The following is a 27,327-nucleotide window of genomic DNA, read 5'->3' as shown; positions in this document are numbered from 1 at the left end:
AGGACGTAGCGGAGCACACCATGGCGTTTGGGGGAAGATTGCCATCAGACTTTACCAGACGTCAGCCTCCCGGAGACACAGCTAGTGATGGGTTCCTAGCGTTTGAGTGGAACAACAGCATGGGCAGGCCCACAGAAGGAGCAACGGAGGCACAAAGAGACGACACTGCTTAGGGGAAGCCACACGAAGACTGAAGCCTCTCTGGCAGCGTGGCAGAAACAAAAGGTGTATTGGTTTGGTTATGGAAACACACCAACAGCGAGGTGTGTAGAAGGAGGACCACTCACGCTGGGATGCCTCACGGCTGGGTGAGTACGCCTGACAAAAATCGAGGTAGCTAACGGAGAGGGTACTCGCAGCCCAGCCCCCGTCAGGCGGCAGGGCGCAGGAGAGACTAGCAAGGCAGCGAGTAGTGGCCTGACTCCGGGAAAAGGCTACCACCCACACACAAAGGGGCGTGGAAAACAACAAAGAACAATCTACAAGCTGTCATGGTGATTTACGACCCTTGGATATGGAAATGAGCAAACGACAAACCAGTGATTTATGGCCAGCCGATGATTCATGGCTGAGGATTTATGATGCCCATGCAGAATGATTTATGACAACAGAATGATGATAGATTTGTGACAGAATGATTTATGACATCCCGATGATTTATGACCATGATTTATGACAATGATTTATGATGGTCCGGCAGAGCGATTTATGGCAACAAAACTATGACAGAATGATTTATGATACCCGATGATTTATGACCCATGATTTATGATGTCCAAATGACACTGACTGATAACGAATTGTGACAATGTATGATAATGATTTATGACTCCGGCACGAGAAGGTGTCCAGGGGAGTTGTACAAATATTACGTATGTAATGAGTAATAAAACTGCGGCCAACAACCACCACAAAAACAATGACTGTTGGCTGTGTGTAGTAATACAGATACACAGGTATGGTAGGGTTCCTGGAATGGGCACAGTACGACTGTTATTGCAGAGGCCAGCCCCGAAGGTGGCCTCGAGGGCCGGCGCCATAACGGCTGCCTGAGCCCCTAAGGAACGGATCCGGTTTGCGCCGTCAGCGGCACCAGGAATCGCCGTGCGGCGAAAAGCGCCCGAGGCCCTCTCCTCCCCCTCCCCAAGAACAAAGGGAAGAAGAAAAGGGGGAGGGGGATATAAGGCAACGCTCCCCCTTAGCACCTCACCTTTTACATCAAGGAGCTGGGGAGCGACAACAACAATTTTTTAGTCCCACCCACCCACACCTACAACAGCAGTGTCGCAATGCTGGCAGGGACGAAAAAGAACTAAGGGCCCGATTCACAGAATGTACTTAAGACTCAATCCTAAACTTACTACTATTTTGGTATTCACAGAATTCACTTACTACTTTTGGCATTCACAGAATGAACTTACTACTTTTGGTATTCACAGAAGTTAGGATTTTATCTTAAGTTTGTCTTAAGACAAACAAGACAGACTTAAGACAGACTTAAAACAGACTTAAGACAAAATCCTAACTTCTGTGAATACCAAAAATAGTAAGTTCATTCTGTGAATGCCAAAAGTAGTAAGTGCATTCTGTGAATACCAAAATAGGAGTAATTTTAGGATTGAGTCTTAAGTTCATTCTGTGAATCGGGCCCTAAGGGTGGAACGAGTAGCGATGGAGACACACCGGGAGTAAGGCCACCCACTTTTGGATGCCTCACGGCTGAGTGAAGTGGTCTAACTAAAGGGGTAGCAAACAGAGACGGCACTTGCAACCCAGCCCCCGCCGGTCGGCAGGGCACAAAAGAGTCCAACATGGTAGCAAGCTGAGGCCTAACTCCGGGAAGAGCCTACCCCCATGCAGAGAGCACAAGGGGAGCGCTAATCCAACCCAACAGGGCGGAAACAAAAGGTGTATTGGTTTGGTTATGGAAACACACTGACTGGGCGGTGTGTAGAAGGAGGGCCACTCACGCTTGGATGCCTCACTGCTGTGTGAATACACCTGACAAAAATTGGGGTCTCTAACGGAGACGGCCGTCGCAGCCCAGCCCCCGCCAGGCGGCAGGGTGCCAGAGAGACTAGCAAGGTAGCGAGTTGTGGCCTTGCTCTGGGAAAAGCTACCCCCCACACGCAGAGGGCAGAGGAAAACAACAAAGAACAATGTACAAGTGTCAGAGTGATTTACGACCCTAGGATATGCAAATGAGCAAAAGACAAACCAGTGATTTATGGCCAGCCAATGATTTATGGCTGATGATTTATGATGCCCATGCAGAATGATTTATGACAACAGAATAATGACAGATTTGTGACAGAAGGATTTATGACATCCCGATGATTTATGACCATGATTTATGACAATGATTTATGATGCTCTGGCGGAGCGATGTATGACAACAAAACGATGACATAATGATTTATGATACCCGATGATTTATAACCCATGATTTATGATGTCCAAATTACACTGACTACTAACAAATTGTGACAATGTATGATATTGGTTTATGACCCCTGCCCGAGAAGGTGTCCAGGGGAGTTGTACAAATATGACGTTTGTAATGAGTAAAAAAACTGCGGCCAACAGCCACCACAAAAACAATGACAGTTGGCTGTGTATAGTAATACAGATACACAGGTATGGTAGGGTTCCGGGAATGGACACAGCGCGGCTGTTATGCTGGACGCTCTCTTTTTGAAGTGTTTGCGTGTTTAAAACCGAGATTTATTCAAGTTTGTAGAAACCAATAACCGAGTAAACAATTCCAATGCTTTTCAGAACTTCCAATTTTAGCAGGAAACAGCCAGGAAACTGACAAAAGTGAACGGCCTCTTGCTGAAACTTGGAGTGATATGTCTATTGTCATAGTTTGAATTTGTATAGCGCTTCATACCGACTTTAGCCAACTCTACGTGCTGTAAATAACTGATGTCAATATTACTTAATATATGGAATTGAAATTACTGGGCTCAAAAAGAGAGAAGGGCGAGTCTTGCCGGTATTCGAACTCCTGATTTTCAGATCACTGCGTTTGTTCTCGGCAGTCGTTCAAATCAGTGAGCCCTCCTGCCTAGTCAACCATTCAAATTCTTCTACACAAACTGATTATCTGGTCTTTCGTAGAGTACCGGGGCAAGGTAGAAGGTGGCTCTTTTCCAAATCTACCAGCCTTTGGAAGGTATCAGCCTGTCAGGAAGCCATCAAATTTGACAACAGACTAGTTAGCCCTAGGTGAAAAGATGAATTTATCAGAAATATCCATTACGGACAATGTACTCCAAATTTGCGATACTCTCCCCAGGAAGCGGGCGGGCGGGAGGTAATGCAGACACATTTGTGCAGTGTGGCAATGTGCAAATCTAAGGCAGACGTACCTCACTACAGGCAGTTCACTGGACACCTCTGTGCACAAAACCAGCGCCTACGGACCGATGATGACGTGCAAGTAATGGCACACATATTGGTTGGATGTGGTGCACTGTCAGACTGCGCACTCATTGTCCGGATGGCACAGGGTGGAACCAACTCCACGTGCATTGTCAGTATAGCACGGAGTAAAACTGACTGCGTGTGCATTGTCGGAATGGCACGGGGTGGAACCAACTGCACGTGCATTGTCAGTATGACACTGAGTGCAACTGACTGCACATGCATTGCCAGTATGGCAGTGAGTGAAAGTGACTGCCCCTACATTGTCAGAATAGCCCCGGGATTGAACTGGCTGCACCTCGATTGTCAGGCTGGCACAGGTGGAAGAAACCAAATGCATGCACATTGTTAGTATGGCACTGGGATGGAACAGATGGCACATGGATTGCCAGGATGGCACAGGGTGGAACCAACTGCACGTGCATTGTCAGTATGGCACGGAGAGAAACTGACTGCATGTGCATTGTTAGTATGGCATTGGGGTGCAACTGACTGCACGATCATTGTCAGGATGGAATCGACTGCACGTGCATTGTCAGGATGTCCCAGGTGTAAAGTTGGAAGGTAGGGGCCTAACACGTGGCAATTAGCTATGACAATGGAGGACACAGACTCGTATTACCAGTTAGCCGGAAAGACCCTGAGCGGTCTTACGCATCTTTATTTATACCCCGGCGCGAGCCCGCCCCGGGATTGTGCGTGCGTGCGTGCGTGGGGGAAAGATACAATGTAGTGGAGAGCCCGAGTGGCTCTCTACAACCCTCCTTTGTTTTAGTTCTTTCAGCTCCCAGACACTCGGACCACAGTTCAAGGAAATGTCCATGCAAAGTCTCTTAGCCGTTGGCTGGGCATCGGATTGGGCCTCAGGCTGTAGCGATGATTCCGGGTCCCTGATGGTTCGACAACCCCAGCCGGGGTTGTCCTTGGATCGGCGCTCGCCTCTACTGCCCTTGGTTGACTCGGCTCGATGCCGAGGCCGGGTGACCTTGGCCTCGGTTGAATCTCCCCTCGTGACGGTCCTGGCAGAGAACTCGGGGACCTGGGATAGTCTGAATCTTCTAGCACCAGCTCCTCCGCTTCCCTTTCTTCCGCCCGCTGGTGTCCAGCGGCTGCTTCAGTTGCCTTCCTGAAGCATGAGATGTTTCGTGTCACGGTCTGTCCGTTTCTCTTTGCAGTGACCATTGTCCCTTGAATCTTGTCCACTCTCCACACTTCGGGTTCAAATGGCGTTCGAAACTTCCATCCGAGATGGCGATCCTTGACGACCACTGCATCCCCTTCTTTGATGTCTGGTTCTTTGGCACGGCGATGCAGGCCTGCTTTGGCGTTGGTGGCCCGCCTCCGTGCCTGGGTAGCCTCAGCGCCCCTCTCTTCCGGCATCCACGTGCTCGCCGTGGGTATGCTGTCTCTGGGAGCCCGCTTGAACAGCACGTGAGCCGGGGCGCACTTGGTCGTCGAGTGCGGTGTCTGTCGGTATGCCCCTAGAAACTGGTCCAGGGCCATCTCCAGGTCTTCACCATTGTCCACCGCTATCCGAAGGGCTCTATTTATCGTTCGCATCAGTCTCTCCACTTCTCCGTTGGCTTGAGGCCACAGCGGGGTGATCTTTCTGTGTTTGATTCGGAGGGCCTCCAGATACGACTGGAACTCTCTCCCTTGAAAGGGGGGTCCGTTGTCGGACTTGATTTCCTCGGGGAGCCCCATCGTGGCGAACACGCGGTTTAGTATCTTCTTGACTTGTGGGAATGCTGTGGATGCGATGACTTCCACGATTGGGAACTTCGAGAAGGAATCCACCAGCACCAACATGTGCCTTCCGTCCGGGAAGCTGCCGAAGTCGATACTTAGTTGAGTCCAGGGAGCCCGAGGCGCATCTTCCGTGATTACAGGTGCTGGAATGGGTTCGCCCCCGGTGATCATGCAGGCGTGGCAGGATCGTATCATCGCTTCCACTTGGCTGTCCATCGCTGGAAACCACACCTTGCTCCTTAGGCGCGCTTTCGTTTTAGCCATGCCTTGGTGTCCCACGTGGGCTAGGCTTAACGCTCGTTGTTGGAGGCTTTCTGGCATGACAATGAGGTGCCCTCGCAGGATCACTCCTTCCTCTCCCACACTGAGTTCGCTGCGTATGTGCCACAGCTGCTGTCTAGCATGGCTTACTTCTGGTCGGAGGCTAGCGGCACCATCGAGGAAGCGGGCCCAGCGGTTTTCCTCGAGGGCTCGGCGGACTTTCGTGAGAGTCTCATCTTCTGCAGTGGCTTCTCCGATCTCTTTGAGCGACATGTTCTCTGGACACGCGGCCTGCGTGACCATGTGCACAATCTCTTCCTCTTCCTCCCCGTCCTCGGTGAGTGGCTGCTGTGAGGTGACGTCCAGGTGCCGTGACAGGTAGTCAGCGGGGTTGTGAGCCCCGGGCCGGAACACAACCTTGAATCGGTAGCCCTGCAGCTGGACAGCCCACCGTTCGATCCGTGGGGGAGCCAACCGTGAGGTCCCGGCAAAGAGGGGCAGGAGAGGCTTGTGGTCCGTGACCACCGTGAATTCCTGTCCACAGAGGTAGAGATGGAAATGCTGGCATGCCCACTTGATGGCCAGGGCCTCCCTCTCTATCTGTGCGTACCTGGTCTCCGTGTCCGTCAGTGCCTTGCTGGCATAGGCGACTGGTCTCCACTCTTCCGGCCCATACTCTTGCAAGAGAACGGCTCCTAGTCCCACGGGACTGGCGTCCACAATCAGTTCGGTCCTACTCCTTGGCTGGAAGTAGGCCATAGTGGTGTTGTCCAGAAGACCAGCCTTGACGTTCTGGAACGCTGTATTTGCGGCTGCAGTCCAGTCCCATTTCTGATCAGCTCGGGTGAGGGCCCGGAGAGGTTCCGTGATGGCAGCCAGGTTTGGGATGAACCGGCCGCAGTACGTGGCCATGCCCAAGAAACTGCGCACTTCAGTTGGGTTTCGAGGTGTGCTGGCAGCCTTGATCGCCTCCGCTTTCTTTGGGTCCACTTTGAGGCCTTTACTGGTGAATGTGTATCCAAAGAAGTCCACCGATTCTTGGTAGAAGGCACATTTGGCTCGGTGCAAGGTCAGCCCGCTGTCAGCAAGCCTCTGTAGGGTCGCTCTCAGGTTAGCGTGGTGTTCTTCGAGGGTCGAGGAATACACAAGAATATCATCGCTGAGGTTAATTACTCCTGTCAGACCTGACAGCACCTCGCGAATGGCGTTTTGAAAAACCTCGGCCGCAGATGAGACGCCGAAGCTGAGCCGGGTGTAGCGACGCAGCCCTACGTGCGTCGAAAAGGTGGTGATGTATCTGCTGGCCGGCTCCAACTCCAGCTGGTGGTAACCTGAGTTGAGGTCCAGCTTCGAAAACCACTTCGCCCCGTTGAGGTCCGCTATGATATCATCCATGGTGGGGGTGATATGCCTCTCGCGCTTGACAGCTGTGTTCGGAAGTCTCATGTCCACGCATAAGCGAATGGCTCCTGGCTGCTTTGGTTTGGGGGCGACGACCAATGGGGAGACCCAGGGTGTCGGTCCTGACACTTTCTCGATTACCCCCAGATCTTCGAGCTTCCGCAGCTCCTCTTCTACTTGTGGCCGGAGATTGAAAGGTACCTGCATGTGCCTGAGTGCGACGGGTTTGACTGTCGTGTCTATATGTAGTTTGAACCTCCATCCCTTGAGTTTGCCTAGGCCCTTGAACAGCTCGGGGAAGTCCTTTAGCATGAAGTCCGCGTGTGCCTGGTGCACCTGGTTGGCAAAGAATACCAGGCCGAGATCTTCCGCCGTGTGGCAGCTCAGGAGGGTGTCAAAAGGACTAACCTGAACTCCTATGGTCTGTGGGGGCGATCAAACGAGGGCCTTCAGAAGATAAGTTCCCAACTCCCAATTGCCCCTGCACCCAGATTCCTCTGAGCCCAGGAACGAAAGGGAAAGGGGAAGTGGATAACAAACAAGAGAGGCTGCCACACCCTGGTGTCGTCTAGGTTTGGTGGAGTTGAGGACACCTGCAAAAGTAACCACAAATTAATACGTCCCTTCAAGGAGTGGAATTCGCCATTCACAATACGCAGTTCAAGCAACTTTACTCTTCTGAGATATTTCTGTTTCGAGCTGTACCTGATAAGAGTGTGGATTGAGCTGCTCTCCTTGGATAACTCAGATGACATTGGAGAACGACGTCTTGCTCTGCAGATGCCAAGACATACTTGGTGTGTGTGTGTGGATAGGGGTATAACCTATATGCGCATATATTATAACCCCTAAACCCTTCTCCAACTGGATACAGTTCAAGGATGAAGTGGATACACCTGATGGATATGAGAAATCCCAACTGGAGGTCCGCAAGAACAATTCCTAATGTCTCTGAGGGTAATAGTTGACGCTCAAGTGAATAGAACAAACAAAGTCTCATATGACTCTTAGCACCAGAGTTCAAAGGTACGCTCACATGTAGAGTTCAAGTATTGGCCGCTGACGAAGAAGCTGAAGGAACTGAACTGGAACACTTACTGACGAGAACTGACTCAGCAACCAGTTCCAACAAGTCTCTAATTCCAAATAAGCAATATCTGTTTGATGTACTTGACGAACTTGGTCGAGGAAAACCAAAGCTGAAGGATCTTCCGCTAGGAGCTGTCCGTAGCGGCTTACCTCACAACTGCTGAGGCGAAGGGTCAAAGCAAGACAAAAGCTGTGACTCCGGAATGACCCGAAACAGGTTGCGAGGAGCTGTCCAAATCGAATCCTCTTCGGAATGACAAAGTTCAAAAGAACGACAACCAGAACGAGAATCTGAGGAGACTCTCCGGAATGCTGCCGCTCGCTTCAGTATGACGGTTGAAGTGCGCAGTACTCAGGGATGGAGCGCACAAAATGGCCGCTCGAATTGTGAAAGACTAGAACGCTAACCTTGCGCTAAAGCGGCACAGCGCTGCCTTGACCTGCCGGGTATACCGTTCTTGCCTCAATGAATTTCTGCAACCACAGGAACGGTAATACCACGGAAATTCTTTGAGTCTTATTCCTGGCAGTGGAGCACAGCGGGTTGACACCAGGTGGGCTTGACAGTACCCCCCACCAAAACCCCCCTTCCAGGTTTCAAAGGGAACATCTTGTGGAAAGCTGTCACTAATCTGGGAGCATGCACGTTATCACTAGGCTCCCAAGATCTCTCCTCAGGACCATAACCTTTCCAATCTACTAAGTAGAACAACTTTCCCCTCTTAATCTTAGAATCAAGGATTCTTTTGACCTCAAACTCTTCTGAAGACTGAATCGAAATTGGTGCTGGAGGGGTTTCCCGCCTTAGTTGGGGCGGACTTTTCTTGACCAAAGAAACATGAAAAGTGGGATGGATTTTCATCGAGCTGGGGAGGGAGACTCTAACACTGACAGGGTTTATCATCTTGACCACCGGGAAAGGGCCAACAAACCTCGGTTGGAACTTCTTAGTCCCCCCAAGCCTCATGTGTTTAGTAGAGATCCAGACCAACTCTCCCGCTTTAAACTGAGGACTGTCCCTTCTTTTACGATCTGCTGACTTTTTATAATTAGCTTTGGCTTTAGAAAGATTAGCAAAGGCCATCTGATAAGCTTGTTGTAAGTTTGATAGTACCTCTTGGGCCGCTGGGACCTCAACATCAGCTTTTCCTACTCTCATGTTTGGATGCCTACCGGAGTTCAAAAAGAACGGGGAGAAACCTGTGGCTGAATGGACGGAATTATTGTACGCAAATTCCGCAGTACTGAGTAAGGAGGGCCAGTCGCCTTCCCGATCCATAAGGTACAAACGGAGGTATTGCTCCAAATCTTGGTTCACCCGCTCAGTCTGTCCATCCGTTTCCGGATGGAAACTGGTGGACAGGCGAGAATCCACCCCCATTCCTTTTAGAAAAGATCTCCAAAAACGGGACACAAATTGAGGACCACGGTCCGAGATCACCACCTTGGGAATCCCATGTAACCTGACTACATGTTGGACAAACAACTCGGCTAGTTGAGGAGCTGTTGGTAGGGATTTTAACGGAATGAAGTGACTCATCTTGGAAAACTGATCTACCACCACCCAAATAGTTGTGCTACCTTGACTGGAGGGGAGATCGACAATAAAATCCATGGAGATGGTATGCCAGGGGGAAGGGGCCACAGGGATGGGTTGGAGCAGGCCTTGTGGGAGTTGTCTCATGACTTTGCCTTTGACACATTGCTCACAAGTGGCTATGAACTGTCTTACCTGAGCTTCCATGCCAGGCCAAATGAATTCTCTCTTGATCAACTCCGAGGTCTTAGCTACTCCCTTGTGGCCGGCTAACAGATGGTCATGAAATTGCTTAATTATCCGGACTCGAAGATCTTCACTGGGAACAAACATCTTCCCTGACTGGTAAGGCTTCCCTTCTTTGACTTCACGATCAGGACCTTCATTCACCCAATCTTCAAACTTCTGCTGTGAAAATTCCACCCGAATCTTGTTTTCCAGGTCGTCTTCAACGGAGGTGGCCACAATCTTCTCGGTGGGAATAACAAAACCTTTTTCCTGATGCTCAGCTTCACTTCCAAATTCCAACCGAGACAAGGCGTCTGCTTTAGCATTTGCTGCTCCAGGCTTATAGGTTAGGACAAAGTCATAGTCTGCAAAGAATAGAGACCACCTTAGTTGTCGAGGAGTCAAAGTTCGAGCTGACTTCAAAAACTGGAGATTTCTGTGGTCTGTGAATACAGTAATGGGATGCTTGGCTCCCAGAAGATAATGTCGCCAAACCTGGAAGGTATCCTTCACTGCTAATAACTCTTTATCAGCAATCGAATAGTTAGTCTCAGCAGGGGTGAGTTTTCGTGAATGATAAGCAACTGGATGGAGCTGACCCGTGTTCTTGTGTCGCTGTGATAAAATTCCTCCAATGGCCAGATTCGAGGCATCTGCCTCCACGAAGAATGGAACATTTAAATCAGGATGCTGAAGGATCGGTGCGGTGGTGAATGCCTCCTTCAAAGATTGAAAGGCCTCTTCCGTCGCTGAATTCCACACAAATTTTTCGTTTTTCCGTAACAATTTAGTGATGGGGCTCACCTTGCTGGAAAAATCATGGATGAACCGTCTGTAGAAATTTGCAAATCCAAGGAAACTTTGTATCTCTTTGACGGATCGAGGAGCTGGCCAACCCTTGATGGCTTGCAATTTGGTGTCATCCATGAACACTCCTTCAGGAGACAGAATGAATCCCAGAAATTCTACCTTGGATGAGTGGAAGACACACTTCTCAAGTTTCACAAACAACTGATTTTCGAGTAATCGGTTCAGAATGGCTCGCACATGGTTGACATGTTCTTCTCGACTGTTTGAAAAAATCAAAATGTCGTCAATGTACACGACTGCGAAGCGATCCAAATATTCCCGAAGGATATCATTTACAAAATGTTGGAACGCAGCCGGAGCATTACAGAGCCCAAAAGGCATCACTTGGTATTCAAATAGGCCCAGCCGGGTGCGGAATGCCGTCTTCCATTCTTCTCCTTCTGCCATGCGAACCAAATGGTAAGCTCCCCTGAGATCGAGCTTTGTATAAATACATGCTTCCTTGACCTGGTCCAAGAGCTCCGAAATGAGGGGCAAAGGATAGCGATTCTTTTTAGTGACCAAATTGAGTGCTCTATAGTCAATGCAGGTCCGCAGAGATCCATCCTTCTTAGGAATAAAAAAGAGCGGAGACGACACTGGGGACTGGGATGGCCGTATAAATCCATTGGCTAAATGTTGCTCTATGTATTCCTTGAGGTGTTCGTTCTCAGGTTCTGAAAGGGCATAAATGCGACTGCACGGAAGTGCTGCTCCAGGCTCCAATTCTATGCGACAGTCGTAAACACGATGAGGAGGTAACTTCTGTGCCTCCTGTTCATTGAACACCTCCTTCAAGTCTAGATATTCTTCCGGAATCTCAGGTATCTCCAAAGAGCAAATAGTTTGGACTTGACCCGCCAGACTAGAGGACAGGGACTGCTGAAGTTCCCCCGGAGAGGATGCCTTACAGTGTTCTTGACAATATTCCGATGACATCTCCAATGTGCGCTTGGCCCAATCGATCTTGGGATTATGTTCAGTGAGCCAAGGCAGACCAAGAATTAGCTGAAACTGCGGAGCATCAATTAAATTAAATCGCACCAAACTCCGATGGCTCCCTGGACCGAATATGGTAATGGTCTCTGTGTCTGCTACGATGGGTCCCGAAGACAGGTTAGTTCCGTCAACTGCTCGCACCAACTCAGGCTTTAATTTCTTCTCAAATCGAATTCCCAAAGATTTAGCAAATTGAATATCGCAAAAATTCCCAGTGGCTCCAGAATCAATCATAATTGAGACGTGATGGTGAACATCTTCTCCAAACTGAATCCTACTGGACAGTATGAGATGAGGTGCTGCACATTGTAAGGTGTTTGCCAAAGACTGCGATTTTGGGGCCGACTCTTGTGTCGCTTCCACCAGGGCAACCCCGTCTACTGGTGGAGCCGATCTTTTACCGTCGTAGACTTCTTCAGTCTCTTAGGGCATTCACGAACAAAATGGCCCGGCAGACCACAATACATACACAGTTTTCCTGCTCGACGCTTCTCTCGTTCTTCCATACTGAGAGGGCCCCGTACTGAGCCGATTTGCATTGGTTCCTCCGCCTGGGTGCCTTCATGACTCTTACTGACCTCGGTTCGAGCTCGATCCAACCTTGGCGGGGCTGACCTGAAATCCTTGCGTCTCTCACTCCGCCTCTCAGACTGGCGCTGATCGATGTGTAAGACTAAGTCGATCAACTCCGACAAATCCGTTGGTCTCTTAGGAATTTGAGCTAGACCATCCTTGAGCTCATCTTTAAGTCCTCTGTAAAAAATAGCGGCTCTCTTGGCCGCGGGCCAGCTGGTCTCCACAATGAGTTGATTAAATTGTGCTATGTAAGCAACTAACTCCTTATTGCCCTGCCTGAGATCCAACAATTCGTTGTCGGTGGCCTGTGAAATGGTTCTCCTATCGAAAATGCGTAAAAATTCTGCTTTGAAATCTTCAAACTTGTAGAGTACCGGATCATTTGCTGATACCAAAGGTAGAGACCACGCTGCTGCATCTCCACTCAGATAAGACAGAACAAAAGCCACTTTGGACTGATCTTCCTTAAACAAAATGGGTTTGCACAAAAAATGCAACGAGCATTGTGTCAGAAAAATTTGGGCCTTATGTGGATCCCCTTGAAACCTCTCTGGAGGAGCTAATGGAATAGTGGGTGACATGGCATGTACCACTTGGGTTGTTAACTCTGAGGAAGATGAGGAAGAAGCAAAACTCTGAAACTTCGATCTTTCAAAACTGGGATTGGTATTAGTAGCTAACTCGTCTAATCTTTGCCGTAAATAACTAGTCTCCTGATTGGATTTCTTAATCTCCTCCTGAGTGTCGCTCAACTGTTTTTGCATTCCCTCTAGCACTGAGGTCAAAGCCTTCATATCCCAACCCTCAGTCATCTCGCCCAGACAGAAGGCACAACGTGTCTATTGGCACTTCAATCTGTCAAGAGGACTAACCTGAACTCCTATGGTCTGTGGGGGCGATCAAACGAGGGCCTTCAGAAGATAAGTTCCCAACTCCCAATTGCCCCTGCACCCAGATTCCTCTGAACCCAGGAACGAAAGGGAAAGGGGAAGTGGATAACAAACAAGAGAGGCTGCCACACCCTGGTGTCGTCTAGGTTTGGTGGAGTTGAGGACACCTGCAAAAGTAACCACAAATTAATACGTCCCTTCAAGGAGTGGAATTCGCCATTCACAATACGCAGTTCAAGCAACTTTACTCTTCTGAGATATTTCTGTTTCGAGCTGTACCTGATAAGAGTGTGGATTGAGCTGCTCTCCTTGGATAACTCAGATGACATTGGAGAACAACGTCTTGCTCTGCAGATGCCAAGACATACTTGGTGTGTGTGTGTGGATAGGGGTATAACCTATATGCGCATATATTATAACCCCTAAACCCTTCTCCAACTGGATACAGTTCAAGGATGAAGTGGATACACCTGATGGATATGAGAAATCCCAACTGGAGGTCCGCAAGAACAATTCCTAATGTCTCTGAGGGTAATAGTTGACGCTCAAGTGAATAGAACAAACAAAGTCTCATATGACTCTTAGCACCAGAGTTCAAAGGTACGCTCACATGTAGAGTTCAAGTATTGGCCGCTGACGAAGAAGCTGAAGGAACTGAACTGGAACACTTACTGACGAGAACTGACTCAGCAACCAGTTCCGACAAGTCTCTAATTCCAAATAAGCAATATCTGTTTGATGTACTTGACGAACTTGGTCGAGGAAAACCAAAGCTGAAGGATCTTCCGCTAGGAGCTGTCCGTAGCGGCTTACCTCACAACTGCTGAGGCGAAGGGTCAAAGCAAGACAAAAGCTGCGACTCCGGAATGACCCGAAACAGGTTGCGAGGAGCTGTCCAAATCGAATCCTCTTCGGAATGACAAAGTTCAAAAGAACGACAACCAGAACGAGAATCTGAGGAGACTCTCCGGAATGCTGCCGCTCGCTTCAGTATGACGGTTGAAGTGCGCAGTACTCAGGGATGGAGCGCACAAAATGGCCGCTCGAATTGTGAAAGACTAGAACGCTAACCTTGCGCTAAAGCGGCACAGCGCTGCCTTGACCTGCCGGGTATACCGTTCTTGCCTCAATGAATTTCTGCAACCACAGGAACGGTAATACCACGGAAATTCTTTGAGTCTTATTCCTGGCAGTGGAGCACAGCGGGTTGACACCAGGGCGGGCTTGACAGAGGGTGCCCTTCTTGCCCTCCGTGATGTGGAACTTGGTCTCCGTAGAGCATTCCCCATTGACTACGGTGGTTTGGATCACCCCTCGAAGAGGTAGCGGTTCCGTCCCTCCATAGGTGTATATTCTTGCCATAGATGGTGCCAGTATCGGTTTCGGGGACATCTTTTCATATTGATCCGAGTCCATGACGTTGACGGACGCTCCGGTGTCTATCAGCGAGTTGACGCTCGTCCCGTCAACGGTAATGGAGCACATGGGTGGCGGCCTTCTTTTCGTAGATGCTCGGCTGACATAGGAGACGACGTACACCTCGTCATCTTCATCGTCCTCGTACCTGGGCCGTCTGTCTTGTGCCTCGGTGTCCGGTGGAGGTCGCTCCTGATCAAGTGATAGCTGTTGGATTCGCTGTGTCACCGCTCGGGCATGTGGGCCTGCTGATCTGAACTTTCCTCTCCGGCAGACAGCGGCAAAATGTTTTAGGCGCCCGCACTTGAGGCACGTCTTGCCTTTGGCGCCGCACGTGGCGGTGGCAGGATGATCTTCGCCGCAGTATCCGCAGCGGTTGCTTCGTGGTGGGCCCTGTCTCTGCCTTACTGGCGGAAATCACCTGTAAATTGCGTCGACCCGCTCTTCTTTGATGGTCGGGGTTCTCGCCGTTGTCGGGGCGATGACCGGGGTGCGCAACGCCACCTCCATCTCCTCGGCCCTGGCGTCGGACAGTTCATGTGATCTGGCCAGGATGAGTATCTCGTCAAGTGATATTCCTGGTTGCCTGAAGATTAGTTTCCTCAGCAGCTTCGACTTGCATCCGACTATGATTTGATCCCTGATTTCTTCTCGGGGGTCGGTGAACGGGCACGTGCTCGCAAGTCGATGGAGTCGGGCATAGTACATGTCAACAGATTCTGACTCAGTTTGCCAGGCGCGCTTGAACTTGAACTTTTCAAAGTCATTGTTAAGCTGTGGGTCGAAATGGGCGTTGAGGGCTGCGACGGCGGCCTCGTAGTCATGCTCGGGTCCGGTATTGGGGAGCGATTCGAACAGGTCGTAGATTTCTTGACCTCCGTATAGGATGAGGAGTGACCTCTTCACTGTCCCATCCGTTTCTCTGGTGCCCTTGAAGTATAGATTGAGGCGCCCGACCCACGCTCTCCACCGGAGCGCAGCTGTCGCTGGGTCTGAAGTTTCGCTGAAAGGCGGGATGGGCACTGCGCCGGCATGCAGGTGGGCAGGAAGTGCAGGTGCAGGGGGTCCTGCTGGGGCCTGGGTTCCCACTTGGGCTTGGGCCTGTGCGGGGACTGCAGGCACTGCTGGCGGCGGCTGGACCGCTGGTGGTGGGGGCTGAACAGCCCCGTCTTGGGCCGCACCTGTCGCGTTCTGGCTCATGGCGAGGGTCTATGCGAGGAGTGCCGGTGCTGTTCCGGAGTTGTGGTGGTGTTGGGTATGCCACGTGATGGAGCGCTGTGAGGACTGGCCCAGGGGGGGGGGGGGGCGAGATGCAGGCGGAGCGCCTGGGGCTCCAGGTGTGGGCAGGCTGGTGGCTAACTTTACTAAGGCTGGTTTGTGCCTGTGTGCAGTTCTTTCCCCTATGGTCTTTCAGTTGTTTTTTCAACTTGGCTGGTTTGTGCCAGTGTGCAGTTCTTTCAGTTTTTTTTTTTTCAACTTGGGTGGCCGGAGACACGTGGATGCGCCGCTCAGGCGTGAGCAGGACGGACTTCTGCAGATTCAGAATTGCCTTGGCTTAGGCTTGATGATGGCGCGTGCAGCGCAGGCAGGTGCAGCGCGAGCAAGGCTGGGCTCGGAGCCTCGCGAGCACACGCGGTAGAGGCGTCGCTCGAGTGCCGGCTCCAGAAGGGGGGGGTCCGCTGTAGGCCGTGGCCACGTGGTGCAGCTGCGGGGCCTCGTAGACTGTCGGCGCACCTCCTCCACGCCAGCCGGCGAATCGAGGAAGCGCGGGGAGCGCGCAGGCGGGCAGAATGAACACTCACCCGCAGGATGACACCGCTGTGCACCGGCTCCGCGAGTCCCGCCAGCTGAAGGCGCTCCCTCACTGGAGACGCGTGGGCGGGTCTCGGGCGGAGGAGGAACCGGCACGACGGAGTGGGTGGGCACCGCAGCAGGAGACCGGCAACACGGCGTGCAGGAGACAGCAGGCACGCGTGGGGAACAACCGGCCTCGTCGCCAGTGTAAAGTTGGAAGGTAGGGGCCTAACACGTGGCAATTAGCTATGACAATGGAGGACACAGACTCGTATTACCAGTTAGCCGGAAAGACCCCGAGTGGTCTTCCGCATCTTTATTTATACCCCGGCGCGAGCCCGCCCCGGGGTTGTGCGTGCGTGCGTGGGGGAAAGATACAATGTAGTGGAGAGCCCGAGTGGCTCTCTACACCAGGGTGGAACCAACTGCATGTGTATTGTCAGTATGGCACAGAGTGAAACTGGCTGCATGTGCATTGTCAGGATGTCACAGAGTGGAACCAACTGCATGTGGAGCGTCAGGATGGCACTGGGGTGCAATTGCCTGCACATATGTTGTGTTGCTATCAGCATGGTGCACTTGCCTGCACGTATGTTCTCATGCTAGCAGCATTGTGCAATTGCCTGCCCATATGTTCTCATCCTGGCAGCCTGGTGCAATCGACGGCAAGTATACTGACAGAGAGTCAACATGGTGTAATTGGCTGCAACTGCATTGGCGAGCTGAACTGCACATGTATTACTTACCAGGATAGTAATAAGATGCACTTGGCAGCACACATATTGTCAGGGGCGTGAGCTGGGTGCAGTTGGCTGAACGTGTGTTGCCTGGGCGGCACCATAGTAATAGTGTCTAAATATACATGATGCCATCAGGGAGATATTGACTGCACATATATACTGTCAGGATGGCATCAGGGTACAGTTGCATGCACGTATATGAACAGATTGGCATCAAGAAAATATTGACTGAACATACATTATCAGGATGGTATAAGGACGCTATTGACTGCATACACAGTGCCAGCCTGGCACCGCGGAGATATTCACAGCACATACATTGACTGTAAGAGTTACCCTCAGGAGTGTACAAGCCACTGCTCTGCGCTGCACTGCACTGCACTGCTTGCATTTCCCCATTCAGCTGCTGCTTTGCTCTGCGTGCAGTTCTGTGCCAGGTACTGGCTCTGTACACACTTTCCAGTGGAATAGAGGGAACAATTTGCACATTGGGCGCGGATTTTCTCACTACTGCGGCCCCTGCACCCCAGCAGGTGGAAGGCCCACTACACCCTAATATAGTCAGTCTTTTACTAGCCAACCCATGGCAACGAGGCCCTTGATCCTGGCCTGAAGTAGGGCCCCTGCCGGCACCCTTACTAAATGCTTTCAAGTTCTGTGGATCTCTGTGATGTCGTATCATGCACGAGAACCACGTCGCTACTTTGAAATATGAATGTTTTTATTTATAATGCGTGGCTCTGATGCCATCCTAAAGGAAGTCCAGAACGACAGCGGAGGAATATCCGCCTAAAAAGACAGTGCCCTTGCGATGTCAAGCCTAAGATAAGAAGGCACTTTAACAAGCATTTGCAATGCAATAGGTCTCGCATTTGTGAGAGTTTAAGCTATTGACATTGTAAATGACAATGCCTTTTATTTATCAGTTTTGCTAATTAACACATAAATAAAAGGCATTTTCATTTACAATGCCAATAGCTCAAACTCTTGTAAATGCGGGACCTATTCAAAGAAGTGACCGCCATTGCCCAGACTGCTCGGAAAGTTAAAAGTCGCATGGTGAGCTGATTGTTGCAGGAAAGCATGTTGTGCCTGCCATAGGAGAAACTCGTTAAAGAAAATACTGTGTAACAACCAAAATAAAAGGGCCAGTCCTCACGGGAGGTTACAAATGAAGACAAGGTGGTATAAAGGACGGACTAACAAGCCTTTTAAGAAATCAGAAGCAAGTATTTACGAAGGACAATGACAAAAGCCAATGACAAATGTCGGCAGAGAGTGGGCGGTGCTTTTATTCCATACACTAATACAGCATGCCATAGAGCAGCGTTTGCGATACCCAGACTCAACCTAAAAACAACCCTTAACCTCTTGACTGCAAAAGCTTTCACCCTTGGTGCTAAACCTTTTTTGGATGTTTGGGTTACTTTGTACTTTAACATTTTGTCAACTTTTTTCCCCAAAAAAGGTATACATGTGAAATTTGTGCCCTTTTTTTCTCTCAACATCTCGGGGATTCTAAAGGTACCCACCCAGCCTTTTTTGTTTAATCCCATAGAGGGAACTGAGTAAATGACCTAAATATAACCACATTTTACTTTTTATAAAAAAAATGGGAAATGTGCTGTGCAAGAAAGCCTTTATTTTCTTTCTAATAATGGCATCAACGTAATGTTTGTTGTGCTAGGGTCACCATCTTACCAGCCTTTAGGAGCAAACAGTTGTACATACTATATTGCCCCTTCTGGGGTAGGATATGACTTGAAGCCAGGGTAAACTGCCCCTATCCTTTTGTATGTTTTTGCGCCATGTTAAAATCCCTGGTTGGCTATACGGCCCACTCAAGGCAAACCGCTCACTGGCTATAAAAGTGCTGAGCAGCCCTAGATCTCTGATGGAGGTATCTCAACCCCGATAAGATATTTTAAAATGCAACCTCTTTGTGCCCATTTAAGTAAGCTACAACTGATGTACTGGTATGCATGATGCCAGCAGATTTGTTTTAAAAATAAATGTAAAAGTTGACTGTCACACTCAAGTTCCGCCCCCTTTCCTATGCCCCATTGTATCGGTTCCCAGAGTAAATGCCTGCCAAAGAAGCACTGGTGGGGAGTTGTTGTGGGATGACTGGGGGCACCGGAGCTCAGTCCCTGTCACAATCTATTTTAACTGCTGCTGTCGCCACAGTCCTTCAAATTCAATCCTTCCATAGGTGTACTTCACCCGTGATACCATTTCCGGCCTCTGCTTTGGGCGTTGTGTGTGTGTGGCATGTCGTGACATCACAATATCGTTTCCCTGTCTAGCTTCAATTCTCCTTGGCGCATATCACACACCTCCGCTCTCACCAGTCGACGTATGTCAGTGGCAATGAACCTCTGCTGACTTCTGAGCAGTCATTCTCTATCCCCCTGCAGTCTTTAGAGGGGCCTGCTCTGAACCTGTGGTCAGAAGCGCCTGCACCATGGCCAGTAGTAGGCGTGCAGCGGAAGGGTTCCTCCCGGAGTCCTTCCTGATTCAGAGACCCTACTAAAAGCATAATTCCAGTAAGCTGTACATCTCTCGTCACAGTCAAAGTCACATCTCCCGCTAGATTCATGAGGAGAATTGCTCCATGGGCTAGGGTGTAGGCTACCCTGCACCTTAACGGGAATTACTGTTGGTGTGCTGGCTCTCAGCACCTACCTGTCCTGACGCCTGCCCCCGACCTCCGGAACAGCGACCCCCCATTTTGGTCTGACCATTTGCCTTCTGTGACAAAGTCCTCATAATGCACCCTCCAGCTCAACTTGCTGGTGTCGGACTCTAAGTTAATGAGACACATACCTATGCACACTCTAGTTATTAACCCCTTCCATGCTCATGATGAACCCCAGCCGTCATGCACTATGGTGCTCGTGTGCTGATGATGGCTGGGGTTCGTCACGGCCCACCCCTGTTCGTGCTGTTTACAGCACACCAGGGGAATCGCGGCCGCATCGAAGGGGTTAAACAGTAATGTCAGTGTAGACATATGAGACAATGGACAAAAAGACTTTCATAATCAGACAAGTCAAAATAATTTGTGTTCTTGGAATTGGTCGTTTTGGAAAAGGTGTCTTCAATGTTCAACAGAACCAGCTGACACGAGTTTCGGCGCATAAGTAGGACCCTCCTCGGCACACGGAACGAGGAAGGAGTGACAGATGCACCCATCTGTCCACACAAGGCGTTCTTCAGAAGGATCACCACTTGTTCCTTCATTGCCCAATTTATTGTGAAAACAGCATTTGTGAACTCTCATAAAAAATCCTTGATTGCCCATTCAGCGCTACTGGAGTGTCCTTCATATTCGAATCCACCCACTTTTTCCAGCACCTCGGATTCAAGTGGCACAGAGAATCTCGACCTACCACCACCGATATCAACAGTCTCTCGCAACAACACTTCTTTTCTTCTGAGCCCTGAGGAGTCGCGGGAAGACTGTCCCTTATGCGACGAAACACGTGTCGGCTGGTTCTGTTGAACATTAAAGACACCTTTTCCAAAACGACCAATTCCAAGAACACAAATTATTTTAACTTGTTTGATTATGAAAGGCTTTTTGTCCATTGCCTCATATGTCTACACTGACATTACTGTTTAATAACTAGAGTGTGCTTGGGTGTTTGTCTTGTACTGTACGCAGAGGCAGCCTAGGCTGTCACTACATTGGGGGGCTATAGGGCTTATCCCCTCTACCTTTTTGCACCTCACATCCTACTAGTACTCATATATCATTTCTTGCCCTAATACTTAGCTGTGTGCCCTTTTCTCAAACGTGACTAAAACCCTTCTCCTAGACCCGTAGGACTCTAACTAAATAGCTGGGACCTGGTAAACAAAAACTTCTATTCCAGACCTCCAAGATGAAACCTCCCAAAACAATTCTTCCTTTGTATTTCCTTTAGATGCTAAGCCTTGTAATGCTGAGGAGTTTTCAGCATGGCCTGAATGGATGTTGACAGTAAAGCTAAAGTCCTGGCCAGACATCAAAGAGAAAATGTGTCCATCTTTTACATTAATCAAATCTTTTCTTTCATCACCTTGATTTTGGAATAGGGGAGAAAAAAGAGATACCTTCACCGTGTCTGTATCAATGTTCTGGAACAAAATAATCTGCGAAGGTATGAGCATTGAGTTCTTGTGACTGATAACCATGCCTAATTGCTTTAAGAGTGACATTGCCACTGTAAGATGGCTTTATTGAGTGGATCAACACAGTGATAACATAATGTTTCTAGCATTTAAGGGGAACTCTTCAAAACTCAAGAAACTGACAATGTTGACCTTGACAATCCAATCAAGTAATATGAAAGCCATGTTGAAAACAACCTCTTGAGGAGCTACTTTAGGAATTAATATTATATCAGTTTCAAGGAACCAGGAGAAGATTCATTTAGGACACTTCACAAATGAACAATGGAGACACCATTTATATAAATTCACATGTTTTTAGTAAGTGATTTCATGAAGTCTGTTTTCTCCGATGTTAACTTCTAGCTATTGAGCTTCGACCCATCACTGCTCTTTCTTGTTTTTTTAAAACCTCTTTTATTGCCAGTTTTGTAAACAAAATATGACAACATTTCACTGACCTCGCACTGAAGCTGCTACATCCTTTAATAACCCAGGCAATTAAGCATGGGCGGAAAATCCATTCCGCTCGCGGATTTTGCGGATTTTCGGTAAATTCGCGATCTGCGAATGCTCGCGAATTTACCGAAAATCCGCAAATTCGCACGCAGCAGATTTATTTTTCATGGTAATACAATTTTGCAGCGTGCGGCGTAAGTTCGCAATTGCGAACATGTAGGTGCGGCGGGCAGCAACAATCTCGCACTCGCAAAATTACAAAATTTGCAATTCTGCACAAGAAATCCGCTAGCAAGCAGCATAGACCTTCTGAAAATGATGATTTTTATCAAAATAACTCTTCAGGTTGACATTTGCCTGCCCTTTTTTGGATTTGAGGCCTTTTGACTTTCTTTGGATCACTTTTGGATTAGAAATCAACTTTCACAAGTAAGTTTGTTTGGGGCATTATATTTGCTGTTCTGCAGAAAAACGAGTTTTGCTAAACTGAAAGCACTCAGCAGGTGCAAAAGTTCAAATTCATCATTAGTAACCATTCCCTGTAGTGCTTCCTGACTGGGGCCCCTCCAGAGTTCAGTTGCTAGTTACTACAATTGTATGACCCTGCTCTGACCCTCACAGCCGGATCATAGAATAGCTACAAAGTAGGCCACAAAGGTCCTGGAAAAAAAATTGCACTGCAACAGAAAGCAAATTACAGATAAGGAAGCAGGCACCAGACTGGAATTTTAAAACAGTGACACATTAATAAATCAACCCCAAATTAATTCATGTCAGTTGAAGCAGGGCAGGTGTGCTTGCTTTTTCCCCCCATAATCTACAGTGATGATGATGAACTAGAGGGTGGCAGTGATGTACCAGAGGGTGGCATGGGTGAATCAGAGGGTGGCAGTGGTGAAACAGAGGGTGCTGTGAACCTGTGATGATGAACCAGACGTAGAAACAACAAAGTCGCGACCGTTGTGAGCCGACAAGTAAGTTCGCAATTGCGAACTGGTACAAAATCCTCGCGAACTGGCAGAAACCCTTGCGAACACTATAAAATCCGCAAATTCGCGAGACTTCGCCGATTGCGAGTTCGCAAATACGCAAATTCGCGAACGCCAGATTTGCAAAATTCTCCCATGCTTACAGGCAATACAATGCCTACTCCGACTGCCCCAAAGTGTCCCATCATTCGTCTGCCCCATTCCTAACAGCATCTTCAAAAATGCCCCCTGCCTGTGTCTAGAAGTTTCATGTGGGTCCTTTTCCATGCTTGGAATCCCACATGTGCCAGATTTTACCTGATTTCTTTGGCAAGCCTCTCCCTTTGTATATCACTTTTTCGGTCAACATATGCCAGTCTGTCTGTTTTTTCCAGTCCATAATGTATAGAAGCTTCCATGCACCCCTGCTCTTTCTTGATGATTTCCTTCTACTCCTGATCTTTTTAGCAATCTCTTAAGTCCGTACATCGACCTTGCTGTGCAATTCATGCGACCATCTATGAAGAGTACGTTTTTCTATATTGCTTATGCACTGTTGGTTCGGGCTGGACTGTTCCCATAAGGCACAGGGTCAGACTGATTTGCATATGGCCATGTCTGAACTGGGGTGGTGGGGTGAGCTAAAGAATGATGATGGATTAAACCCAGATCAGTTGACTGGGGGTGAGTGTTTGATTTGCTCCAATGCTCCGTCCATCATCCCCTTTGGTATCGCTTTGTTCGCCCGAAGTTGGCAGGGTATGCCCACACGTGGGTCCCTTGCTCACTTTGCCACTGGATTCGAGCTAGCCTTGCTGATGACGGTTGATTCGCCAGAAACCGGTCCCAGGATGCTTGTCTCCAGTCCGACGAAGACATGGCTTGGCAGGTCGGGCTGGACTGTTCCCATGAGGCACAGAGTCAGACTGATTTACATATGGCCATTTCTGTACTTGGGTAGTGGAGTGAGCTAAAGAATGATGGTGGATTAAACCCAGATCAGTGGACTGGGGGTGAGTGTTTGATTTGCTCCAATGCTCCGTCCATCATCCCCTTTGGTATCGCTTTTTTCGCCCGAAGTTGGCAGGGTATGCCCAGACTTGGGTCCCTTGCTCTCTTTGGCACTGGATTCAAGCTAGCCTGGCTGATGACGGCGGATTAGGCAGAAACTAGTCCCAGGATGCTTGTTTCCCGTACAGGGAACACATGGCCTGGTAGTTCGGGCTGGACTGTTCCCATGAGGCACATGGTCAGACTGATTTGCGTATGGCCATGTCTGAACTGGGGTGGTGGAGTGAGCTAAAGAATGATGATGGATTAAACCCAGATCAGTTGACTGGGGTTGAGTGTTTGATTTGCTCCAATGCTCCGTCTATCATCCCTTTGGTATCGCTTTGTTCACCCTAAGTTGGCAGGATATGCCCAGACGTGGGACCCTTATTCACTTTGTCACAAGATTCAAGCTGGCGTGGCTGATGACGGCTGATTAGCCAGAAACCGGTCCCAGGATGCTTGTTTCTGGTCCAGGGAAGACATGGCTTGGTAGTTCGGGCTGGACTGTTCCCATGAGGCACAGGGTCAGACTAATTTGCATATGGCCATGTCAGAACTGGGGTGGTGGAGTGAGCTAAAGAATGATGATGGATTAAACCCAGATCAGTTGACTGGGGATGAGTGTTTGATTTGCTCCAACGCTCCGTCCATCATCCCCTTTGGTATTGCTTAGTGCCTGCAAGCACCAATCATATCTGTAAGTTTCCTCAAACATACTGCACCCACCCACCTTTGGTACATTACAATTACAGCATTCATGTTCTGTGGAATATGATTTCAGTTATACATAGAGCATGTATCCCTACAGCCTCTTTTACGAGTGGGTTAGGACAGGTCATATCCGTCGATACATATACTGAGATGTACCGATTTTTGCACAAAATGCAAAAACTTCAAATAGCTGCTATTTATCACACCTGTTAAATTCCAATCTCCTGCGTGTCAGTATTTAAAGGGTGTGACAAATACTGCCTGTTCTACAAGGAACTCAAGGTCTAAAACTATTACATATTCCAAAATATTTTCAAGGGATATGTATAGAAAATACATGAGTGGTATAAGGTCTGCTGAGTTGTATTCACACAGAAATATATAAACTTGTGCTTATGAAATAAATGCTTGGATTTTGTCTAATTAAGGTAGAAGCTGCTGCGCTTCTCCTTCCCCGATTCTCTGTGTTTGGTGTGTATGTGTGTGGACCCCATTTTATATGTGTAGTAAAGTGTCTATCGTTTCACTGAGCCTTTGCACCATCTAAAAGGTAACCATTGGCAAGCAAAAAGTGAAAGAACCTTCCCACTGATCTTATTACCAAAATGATGTTGTCCTTATTGTTTTTATAATTATTAATTTCTTTGAAAAATTATAGGTTCATCTTTAAGATGGTGGCACTGCCGAGGCTTCTATACCAACTCCAAAACTTCCCACCCCCATTGGCATGGAGTGGTTCCGCCAGGTTAACTCTGTGCTGGGCCGCTTCCTGTGGGATGGTGGTGCAGCCAGGGTGGCCTTGAAGACGTGCTTTCTGTCCACATACTGTGGTGGCTTGGCCACCTCAGACCTCCTCTCCTATTACCAAGCGTCTCACCTACTTGTCCTCAATGAATGGTGGTATGGAGACAGGGGTGATCCGGCCTATGCCCTGGAACGACTGCTCATGGGAGATCGCACGCTTCACACTATTCTTTATTCGGCTCGCATACGCCGTGGATTGCCGTCGGTCGCCAATGTGGTGTTTGCGGTGTGGCGGCAATCCCTGCGCCGCATGGGTTGGTGGGGCAAATTAACAGCTGAAACGCCGCTGTGGCACAATGGCCTGCTTCCGGAACTGGCGGCCCTAGCTGGGTTTGAGGGCTGGGAGGCTATTGGAGTTACACAACTGGGCCAGGTCATGTCCGGCACCACCCTCAAGTCCTTCGAGGAGCTCCGCGCGGAGTTCCAGATGCCTCAGTCCCAGTTCTTCCGCTACCTCCAGCTGCGGCATGCCCTCGCCCCGAGCATTGCCGGCCTCGACTCCCTGCCGGAGTTCAGCCCGATTGAGGCAAAAGTGTTTATGGGAGACTTGGGAGACAAGAAAGTCTCTAGGATTTATCAGACACTCGTTATCCACTGCTCCTCCACTCTCCGCTCCCTTCGGGAGGCGTGGGAGGTGGACGTGGGCGCCCTTGATGAGGACGATTGGAGGGAGGCGCTGGAATCCCCGCGCGGCACCGCCGTTGCGGTTCGGCTCCGCCTGATCCAATTCAAATACTTGCACCGTGCTTATTATACGCGTGAGCGTCTGTGGAAGGCTGGCTTGATTGCGTCACCGGAATGCCTGCGCTGTGGGGAAGTGCCTGGCTCCCTGATGCATACGGTGTGGTCGTGTGGTCGCCTGACTGGATTCTGGAGGGGCGTGTGGAGTTGCCTGGCTGAGGTCCTGGGTTGGGATCTTCCTCGTACCCACCGGCTGGGCCTGCTGCATATTATGGAAGGGGTTGGGGCAACATATATAAGCGTCACCTGTTACTCCTGGGGCTGGTTGTGGCCAAACGAGACCTGGCTCGGGCATGGAAATCTGTGAGGCCCCCCCCCCTGTCTGCATGGAAGGCTGGGCTAGATTATTTCATGGGCCTGGAAAAGCCGGTCTTTGAGGCACGGGGCTGCCCGCGCAAACATTTCAAGATCAGGAAGCGGTGGGCCGACTACCGTGGCCTGTCCTTGGACCCCCCGGCGGAGCAGGAGGAGGACATTTGATCACAGTGACACTTCTGGCCTGAAGCGGCAAAGCCCTGGTTGCGTTCTAACTGCTTATTCTTTGTGCATTTCCTTTTTTTTTGTTGCTCTTTTGTACACGTGTGGTGGGGGGAGTGTTGGGTACGGGGGGGGTGTAGTTGGCGGTTAGAGTAGGCTGCTGGGGCATTTCTAAAACTGAGCTTATTTGGCATTTGCTTCATCCTTTACTGTCTATGTCATCTTTACATTGATACTGTTGTGGTGATCTTGGTGTGTGGAGATACCACATTCTTGATACTCCTATGCTCAATAAACTTGGTTTTGGAAAAATTATAGGTTATAGGATAGGCTGCTGAAACAAAATGTTTTCACAGTATGCCACAATTCTTTTTTCAACTTGTGTGCGAACTCTATAGTAAATATTTTGCTTGATTAAAACGATAATGCTGTTGTATTTTAATTTCCTAGGAATTGCATTGGACAGAACTTTGCCATGAACGAGATGAAAGTCGCTCTTGCCTTGACGCTGCTCCGGTTTGAAATTCTGCCTGATGAATCCAAACCCCCCATTATGATATCTCAAGTAATCCTCCGGCCTAAGAATGGCATCCATGTTTTCTTGAAGAAAATTGACTGAAGATTTGGCACCAGCCGTCAGCACTGTTACCTCTTCAGTTGCTTGAAAGTCAGCACTGTTACCTCTGCAATTGCTTGAAAGTCAGCGCTGTTACATCTTCAATTTCTTGAAAGTCTTTTGATCAATATTATTGAATAAAATGCGAGATTGTTTATTCATCCTATGTAGTTTTGGAACATTTTCTACATCATTGTTGCAGAGACACACACAGCCAGCCCTTCTTTATGTTGGATCAGTATGTTCATTCTTCTGCCTCAATGATAGCATGATATGACAATATGAGCAGGAGACTATTTGGAACTTCAGAATCAGGCATTTTCTTTTAAAAGACTTTTCTGCTTAATATGGGGAGTTAACGCGTTGCCTTGGAGGTTTTTCAAGG

At 49.1% G+C, this 27,327-nt stretch overlaps 1 protein-coding gene across 2 annotated transcripts in view; it reads left to right on the top strand.

Moving 5' to 3' along the window:
- LOC147665849 (cytochrome P450 4B1-like) overlaps positions 1–27,105 on the top strand; it is a 298,070-nt gene extending 270,965 nt beyond the window's left edge. For both annotated transcript variants that reach the window (XM_086949460.1, XM_086949461.1), the window contains one exon: positions 26,777–27,105. In XM_086949460.1, coding sequence (XP_086805586.1) covers positions 26,777–26,945 — 169 coding nt within the window. In that variant the 3' untranslated portion in view covers positions 26,946–27,105. The remainder of the gene's footprint in view (positions 1–26,776) is intronic.
- The last annotated feature ends 222 nt before the right edge of the window (positions 27,106–27,327 follow it).

This window comes from Lissotriton vulgaris, unplaced genomic scaffold, assembly GCF_964263255.1.
Source record: "Lissotriton vulgaris unplaced genomic scaffold, aLisVul1.2 SCAFFOLD_1678, whole genome shotgun sequence".
Classification (NCBI taxonomy): domain Eukaryota; kingdom Metazoa; phylum Chordata; class Amphibia; order Caudata; family Salamandridae; genus Lissotriton; species Lissotriton vulgaris.
The sequence above is the reverse complement of the archived record's forward strand: the minus strand, read 5'-3'. Positions and strand labels throughout refer to the sequence as shown.